The sequence below is a fragment of the Echinops telfairi genome, unplaced genomic scaffold, assembly GCF_000313985.2.
Source record: "Echinops telfairi isolate 266 unplaced genomic scaffold, ASM31398v2 ScPeMD7_7458;HRSCAF=8496, whole genome shotgun sequence".
NCBI lineage: Eukaryota > Metazoa > Chordata > Mammalia > Afrosoricida > Tenrecidae > Echinops > Echinops telfairi.
Window position 1 is genome coordinate 31971326 of NW_022111358.1, and position 8710 is coordinate 31980035.

An 8710-nucleotide genomic window follows, 5' to 3' on the forward strand; every position below is an offset into this window, starting at 1 on the left:
CCAGGGTTGCTGAGCAACGTGAGGGATGACGCACCTGTAGGCCCTTTGCAAACTTGAAAATGATTTAGAAACAATGAATGCTCTACGTAGGAAGCACGCATGTAGATTTTGACTCGTATGACCCCGTGGGACAGACTAGAACTGCCCCACAGGGTTTCCTAGGTTAGAATCATTATGAAAACGGACTGCCAGGTCTTTACTCCGCGGGGCTGGGGGCTAAGTACCAACCGCCAACCTTTTGGTCAGCACCCGAATACTCCCCGTGACCCCCCAGGGCTGCTCAGCACAGCCACGGCATCACTGCCATTTCCAGTCAAGGGAGATCAGTCAGGTTAACTTCCCTCATCTGGATGAGAACTCTGGGGCCCAGAGAGGTGAGGTGCTGGGCCAAGGGCAACCCGGCTGAGTACACAGCGTGTTCCTTTCATTGGCACCACTAACCTGGAAGAACTGGCCACCCCAAGATCATCACACACACACACACACACGAATAAGAGTCTGGGTTTCCTGCTTTAATGCATGCCATACCTTTGGAATGCTGAAGTCACTGTCAGATGTAAAAATGGAAATGTTCCACTCTGGAAAATGAGAGAACGGGGCTGCTTTCCACTCCACGTACCCAAGACCACTTTGGTCTAGGCTGGGCCTTGGGTCCTAATACTGGTTACATTGCGTCCCTACAAAGATAGCTTGACGTCCTAACCCCGACACCTGAGACGTTGACTTTGTTTGGAAATAGGGTCTTTGAAGATGTTATCCATGAAATCAAATTGAGAGCACACTGGGCCGACCCTAATCCAGTAGGACTAACGCCCTTATGAAACGGGGAGAAGAGACACTGAGGAAGAACAGTCACGCGAAGGCAAACCAGACCAACAGGGAATACCAAGGAATGAACTCTCGAAGCTAGGAAAAGGCCAGGGGGCATTTGCTGTTGCCTCCAGTATTGTGACAGTACATCTCCATGGTTTAATACTCCCAAAGGAGCCCTGGTGACATAGTGGTTCCCTGTTGGGCTGCTAACTGCAAGGTCAACAGTTCGAAACCACCAGCGGCTCTGTGGGAAAAAGACTTTCTACTCCAGTAAAGAGTTTCTGGGCGTCACCCAGAATGTTCTAAAACTGAAGTCCACATGGAAGATGTTCATCAGTCTGTGTGACCCAAGGATTGTAAATAATACCATCCAAACCTAAAGGAAGGAATGTTATCAGAGCTTAAATTGTGAACACCTGGTTTATAGAGGCCATGGTTGACGGTGGAAACCCCAATTCCATTTGCAGGAGCCACACATGGATTAAGCCTCTCATCACAGGTGAGGAATGTGAACAGCTCTGTTATCTATCGGACAGAGAGCATCATAAAGTCGACTTGACCTAACATAGTCAGTCATTTGATATCCCTCTTGACCCATTTTACAGCTGTTTCAGTAAAAAAAAGAAGAGGAAAGGGAACTACATGTAGCTTAAGCCCCTGGTGAAGCCCCTGTGCAATTAACCAGGCACGTGAAGAGCCTTGGCAGCCCACAGAACACACTGCAAAGTGGATTGTTGCAGATGCAGTCAGGTTAAAATTTAGCGCCCCATCATGTGATCTCCTTTATGATCCATTTAAATTTGTTCTTGTTTTAAATATTTTCTGCTTTCTTTTCTATGGCGTTTTTTTTTATCTGTTTTACTGCGTTATATTGTTAGCTGGTGTTTTAAAACATATTTATTTTTCAGTGCATGCAATCCAGGATAGAATAAACCTATAGAGTCAGTAACTGGATTCATGGTTCCTGGGGGCGTGGGGGGGTGGTCGGGGAGGTTGAGGGGAAATGGAGAACTATTAACCAGGAGTATGAGAATGAAGAGAATGTTCTAAAGCTGATTGTGGCGATGATTGCACAATTCTTGATGTGACCGAGCTATGGAGGGGTATGATTTTGTGAATTCGATGCCCAAAAAACTGCTGGGGAAACGACTCCCAGGGCAGTTCTACCCTGCCCCAAGGGCTGCTCTGAGCCGCCTGGTCTCCATGGCGAGGAGTTTGGGTCTGACTTTTAGACTGGGGCGATTTGTCTGGAAAGGAAACGCAGGCCCCTTGACCCACATCCTCCTGAAGCAGCTCTCTCTCCGGCCCCTGGCTTCCCCCAGATCCTTGAAAGCTTCCATTAACCCAGTGGTTCTCAACCTTCCTCATGCGGCGACCCTTTCATACAGTCCCTCGTGTGGTGGGGACCCCCAACCATAAAACTACTTTCCTTGCTACTTCATCACTGTCGTTTGGTACTGTTATGAATCGGGCAGCCCCTGTGAAAAGGTCATTTGACCCCCAAGGGGTCTCGACCCACAGGTTGAGAACCGCTGAATTAGACCTCAGCTCAGGAGGGAGGAGGCATGCTATGAGACCTTGGGCAAATCACAGCTCCACTGCGGGCCTCAGTTCTCCATCTGAGCAATGGAGCAGCTAGAGCACCGGAGCACCAAGGTCCATGGGGGCGAGGGGGACAGTCAGGGTTTCAAAGAATGGGTCTCAGCCAGCTTCTGAATGCCACGCTTCCTCCTCCATTTCAGACACAGCCAGTGAATTATCGCGCGCCCCCCCCCCCCACTGCTGGGCAAATTCTTCTATCTGAAGGTGTAACCTCTTGCTGTCAGAGAGTTCAGGGATTGCAAATGCACTTTAACGTTCCTCTGAACAAACTGAATATGGAAGGGAATTTAGAGCCAACTATTATTGATCCCTTTCAAAAGCAACAGACATCCTTCGACATCTGGGGCTTAGCTGGGCTTTTTGATGATCACCCCCACCCCTAGTCTGGGTACCCCACCTCAGGTAAGTCATCTCCACCTTTCGGCTCCTTTTGCTACCCTGCGCTCTCCTACTGCCTTCTGAATGGAGGATGGCTTTTCTTCCAGGGACAAATGTGCATCCTGGAGAGAACTGGGCTCCGGGGCAGCCCAGTTCCCTGTCCTGTTCCTCAACTCCTCTAGACACCGCCTCCTTTCTCTGGACTCTGCTCCCCTTTTCCAGTCCAGACCTGGCCTTTTGGTGGGCACTGTTGCACCCGCAGCCATGGAGGTCTGGAGCGGACTGCGGAGGCCAATAGACCACCTTCCTTCTAGTCCCACCTTCCTTCTAGTCCCGGTAACGTGTGTGGAGCAGGTGAGCCGGGAGTCAGCCAAGCCTGGAAATGGTGTCAGAGGGGCCCTTGGGGCGATATCCACGGTCTGTCTGGGTCTCACCTGGTGGGGGCTTTAGTGATCTGGGCATTCCTACCAGCTTCCAGTCTCTTGGGTTCTGAGCGAATGCATCACAAACTTGGTTCAGAAGGTTGTGGAGTAGGGTGGGAGGGGTGATGTGGGGCCCGCTAGGAATGGAGAGGGTCAGGGGCCAGCAGAACAGGACAAGAGGATCCACTAGCCTCAGGTCTTGTTCCTGGTCTGTTTTGATTACCAAGCCCACCCCAGGGTGGTCCTACCTTAGGCCCAAGCAGAGGCCTGCTTCTCTGTTCTCCTTTCTGCCCTTGCTTGCAAAGCCACCCTTTCCCCACGACAAGGGTGGGCTCCACAGCCTGCCCCTGCCTCGGATAACCCTCCCAGGGCACAGACTCAACAGGGTGGAAATGTTTTTATTATAGCTTTGGTCAGAAGGGGCACAACGGAGCTGGGAAGGGGCTTTAGGGGGTGCTGGCAAGCTCTCCAGCCCCCAAACCACCTCTCCCCAGGTGACGCTACCCCTGAGCTAGGAGGTCAGCACATCTGAGCGTGGGAAGCAACCTGCTGCCATGACTTCGCCCCCCAATGAGGGCAGGTGGGTGGGGCAGAGATGGCCAGTGAATAGTCCTATTGTACAAATATACAGCACAGGCAGGAGGGGGGCGTCAACACCACCCCGGGGACCAGGTGGGGTGCGCCAGGCCAGACTCTGCTTCAAGGATGTTGGTGGTGACATGGGCCAGGGTGGTAGCGCCAGGGACAGCCCGCAGCGGAGAGGCCAGGCAGCGAGAGTGGGGGAGGAAGGGGTCATCCTCTGGCCCCCAGCTGGCACGCAGCTCCGGCGGGGCCGTGGGGAGCTCAGTCGGAGTAGATGATGAAGCCGGAGAACGTGCTGTATTTGTTGCTGTTGCCGCCGTGTGCCTTGCCCCCGTCCAGCTTGATGAAGACCTCGTCGCCCGCGTCCAGGTGCAGTATCACGCTGTTGCTGGCATAGTCGTAATTCTGGTCCGCATCCTGGGCGATGGCGCTGGCCCGTACCTGTGGGTGGGAGAGAGGGGGCGGGGGCAGGAGTGAGGTGTGGGAGGAGGGGAAGAAAGCCAGGTAGGGGAGGGGGCTGTCAGAGGTGAGGTGACCAGAAAATGGATCAGAGGCCCTAAGATCCAGTCACCCCGTTGTTCTTCCTCCACCCATCCCTCAATCGTTGCCAATCATCACGATGGGGATTGGGGAGGGGTCAAAGGGGAGGCCCTGGATTTGGAGTCCACCTGGAATCTTCCTCAAGTCCTCGAAGCCTTGCCCTCTGACCTCTAGGAGCTCCTAACCAGCGGGACCTACCCTCCTGGCAGAGAGGGATTCTTAGGACCCCCTCAGGGAATGGGCAACCAGGCCCTCCGTCAGCAGTCTTTCCTCTCTGTTCCCCACTGGCCCCCTCTCTGCCAATGGATGGACACAAGGACTAAGGGTCCCCTTTGAGGGGGAGTGGCAAGGGGGAGGCAATGCCACACTGTGAGCAACCACCTTTGCAGAGTCCCTCCCAGCCCCCCAGGGCAGTGAGCGAGGGTCCCATCATTCCTCTTTCCCCTCCCCAGGTTCAGATGAGGCCTGCAGGTGGGCCTCCCAGGAGCCAAAGCACAGACCCCCCACAATAGGACACACGCTCCCGCCGTCTCGTCGGGTAGCTTCGGCCTCACAGTCAGCCTGCAGGGCAGAGTCCAGCGGAGGCTTTCTATGAAAGCAGACTGGGGCAGCTTTCTCCCACGGAGCAGCGGCTGGTGGGTTCGAAGCATTAACCTTTCAATGAGCAGCCACGGGCTTAATCCCAGTACTTCCGGGGCTCCACCCTGGACTATTATCTCATGCTCATCCGCAGTGCATTCCCAGCTCCTCCTGTCTCACCCGAGGTGGGGCAAGGAAGTGGGTGAGCGGAAGGGAATGCAGGAAAGCCCTCTGTGAGCTCATGTGATACTCTTGCTGGTCCTGGTCCTGGAGGGGTGGGGTGAGGTGGGGTGTGTGGGGACAGACAATGAGGCTGTGAGCACTAGCATTTGGGAGTCCCGACTCTAATCTAAGATACGGAGTCAGGATGTGCGTTGTTGAGGGGTGAATTCCTTCCCAGCAGTCCTCTCTCACAGCTGACCCACCCACTCAAGGCCTGAGTCTTAGGATCTGGGACTGCCCTAGGAGATCCTGAGTGGAGAGTGGAAGGGAGGTGCCATCGATGGGTTTCTTGTGGAGAAAGCAAGCATTGAACTGGATCCTTTTTGCGCTTGCCTCAAAGGCCCCTTTCCTGAGGACAGCTCCCCCCAGGGCTATACCAGGCCAGATGAAAGGAGGGGCCCAGCCTCCCTGCCAACTCAGCAGCCAAGCTACTGGGAAGAAACCCCAACATATTTGCATGCAGCTTGTCATTTAAAGGCCAAACCTGTCTGGTCCCTGACTCTTCCTTCAACCTCTTCTTCCCCAGGCTGGGAAGGATCTGTTTGGTCAGTGAGCTGGGAAAATGCTGGTCCAGCTAAGCAAGGGTGGGGTGTGTAATGTGAGAGGAAAAGACTATGTATTAATGAGCTCAGTTTCTCTAGCTGGCAAATGGAAGAGGACACCCTACCTCAGCACCACCACTTTTGTGAAAGCCTTTGATGATGAAGGAAAAACAAAATAAAAACTTGCTGGAGCTTGGAGTTGCTAGGAATGAGCTTCAAGCAAGCAGCCCATTTTGGTATTGTTCCCTGGGCCCTAATCATGGTAGTATTTATTAGTACACATGCATTTCATTATCTCTGCTAATAAATTACTACTAATAGCAATTATTTTTATTACCCAGATTAATTTAGCCTTAACTCATTAAAACAGTGTGCTCTCTAATAGCCAACTCCATTAGAATACAGTCATTTGTCATCAGGAATTTCCCAGTGATGTGACAGGCATCAGAGCTGTTATGCTTCTGTTTATTATTTATTCATCACCATGATTGTTGCTGTAATTATCCTCATTATCTACAGAAGCGGGGAGAATGTATGCCCTCCCGTTCTTACGCAGTGGGGGATTCCGGAAGGAAACCCAGGGGTCCTGATTCTCTGCTCAAAACTGGAAGTAATGGAGGCACCTTGGGCTCTTGGTGGGGGCCAAGGGGATGTTTGGGGAACTGAGGTTGCTATGGAAGCAAGAAAGCAAGTCTGGGATTTGTCATGAGGGGGCACCCTAGAGTCGCGTCCTGAAGGGTTGCCAGGGGAAACTGAGGCCATAGCCCGGTCCAGAGCCCAGAATGGGACAAACACGGGGGCGCCTGACAGAGCCTGCAGCTCAGTGCTGGGTGTTGGGTGTACAAGCATGGTCCCAAGGGCAGCCAGCCTGGCCCACGAGGATGCTGAAGCTTCCACACACTTACTGGGCTACCACCATGTCAGCTGGAGTCCCTGGCTGGGGCTCGACTGCTAACGTATGCTAACACCCACGGGTTCACCATGAGTCCAATCAACAATTGGTTTGCCTCCTAGTCCAGGTACTGTCCACAGCATGAGGGGTCAGAAGGATCTTTGGGGAGCCCTCTCCCATCGGGAGAAAGATGAGGCTGTCTGCTCTTGCAGGGATTTACAGTCTCAGAAACCCTCTATCAGTGGTTCTCAACCTTCCTCACGCCTCGACCCTTTCATACAGTTCCTCATGTGGGGATGACCCCCAAACCATAAAATTATTTTCATTGCTACTTCACCACTGTCATTTTGCTACTGTTATGAATCAGGCGACCCCTGTGAAAGGGCCGTTCGACCCCCAAAGGGATTGCTACTCACAGTTTGAGAACTGCTGCCCTATATAGTGTTGCTATAAGTTGAAATCAACCCAATATCAGTTAGTTCGTTCTCCCATCTCAGGTGAGAAACTGACCTCCAGTTAGGTCTTTATAGCACTCAGTCTAGACACCCCTCCTCTTACTGCCTCTGCTGTCTGACCTCTGGCCAGGTTTTGTCGGGGCGGTGTTGTGGTTTGGGTGAAAGTGTACAGGGGGACTTAGTTTCCCCTTCAATGGCTTACATGCATGTGGTTTCATCGCCTTAGTGTAGTAACATGTTTCCCACTCCCCTGCACCCCCGCCCCAGGGCCCGTCCCCATCTGTCCATCCTGTCTGCCTTTTGAACCCTGTGTTTGGATAAATGCTGCCCCTTTGGTCTCCTCTGGTGGATTGCTCTGAGGAGCATGCTCCTTCTGGGGTTTACGGTACATTTTATAGGTCTGTCTATTGTTTGCTTGAAAGAGGTATTCTGGAGGGGCTTCACCCCTTGCCATTTTTAACACTCCCCTTCCTGAACCGGCCCCTTTCCCTGCCCAAAGAGGACGCTAGATCCTGGCCTATCTCCACTCTGCCCTCCGGCCCACTTTATCAGTCCGAGCCCTCCCTCACCCATCTCAACTGCACGCAGCTCACTTGGCCCAGGGCACTGTTCCAACCAAGCACCCCTTCCTCAGACACCCCCCTCCCCTTGTTCCCCAAGACCTCATGACCAGGGCTAAGGCCAACAGACTTGGGGGTGGTGACTCAAAGCTACCCCCAGGGAGAAAGTGGACAAGGAGGGCAGGCTTCAGACAAGGAGAGAAGGGGGGCACAGCACCAGACAGCGATCTTGCTCAGGGAAGAGCCCGGGCCAGATGGGGTTGTGTCTTCCTGCAGAAGCACTAGAAGCCTCACTGTAGGCAGAAAGCAGGGAGGGAATGCAGCGCGCAGGGTCTCCCCCCCACTCCCCCCTGCCCCTCTGCTCCATTCCCGTCACTCAGCCTGGCCTCCTCCGCTCACTGGAACGAATGTCCTCTTCCACCTGAGCCTGCCTTTCCACCCTACCCGTGGGATCCAGGCTCAGCATCCTGGGTCCACCCCCATCCTTAGGTATAGGGTTCAGCCTCACTGAACCGCTGCCCTCCAGTCAAGACATCTGTGGGCAGGAGTTGCTGTTGGCCCTGAGGCCACCTTTTATGTGGCACTTATTAGATCAACGGTTCTCAACCTGTGGGTCGTGACCCCTTTGGGAGTCAAACAACCCTTTCACAGGGGTCGCCCGATTCATAACAGTAGCAAAATGACAGTGATGAAGTAGCAACGAAAATAATTTTACGGTTGGGGGGGGGGTCACCACAACATGAGGAACTGTATGAAAGGGTCGCAGCATTACTGCATTAGAGGGTGTTATTGTCTGATTACCACTGTTCCCCTGCACAGGTCGGGAGTTCTGGGAAGCCAGTCGACTGACCGATACCCCACCTCAGACCTGGCTCCCAGGAGGAGTTCAAACCAAATGTGCAGAACGACTAGTGGGACTGAGTCTCTCAGGCAATCTGGAAGAAGTCATAATGGATGGGTGTGGACTGGCTTCTCTTCAGTTTGCATTTTTTGTGGGGTGGTAGTGAAAGACCTGAGAGTTGTATTAAAACACTGAGTCTTTGGAACCCCTGGTTAAAATCACCTCCTTTTGTTTTTCTCTTGACCTGTGGCCCCATTTTCAATGAGCAGCCTTGGCCAAAGC

The 8710-nt window shown here is 53.2% G+C and overlaps 1 protein-coding gene across 1 annotated transcript in view; it reads right to left on the reverse strand.

Annotated features, from left to right (window-relative positions):
- Positions 1–3593: 3593 nt before the first annotated feature.
- C1QL1 (complement C1q like 1) overlaps positions 3594–8710 on the reverse strand; it is a 7512-nt gene continuing 2395 nt past the window's right edge. Inside the window, exon 2 of the mRNA XM_004707234.4 lies at positions 3594–4238. Coding sequence (XP_004707291.1) covers positions 4059–4238 — 180 coding nt within the window. The 3' untranslated portion in view covers positions 3594–4058. The remainder of the gene's footprint in view (positions 4239–8710) is intronic.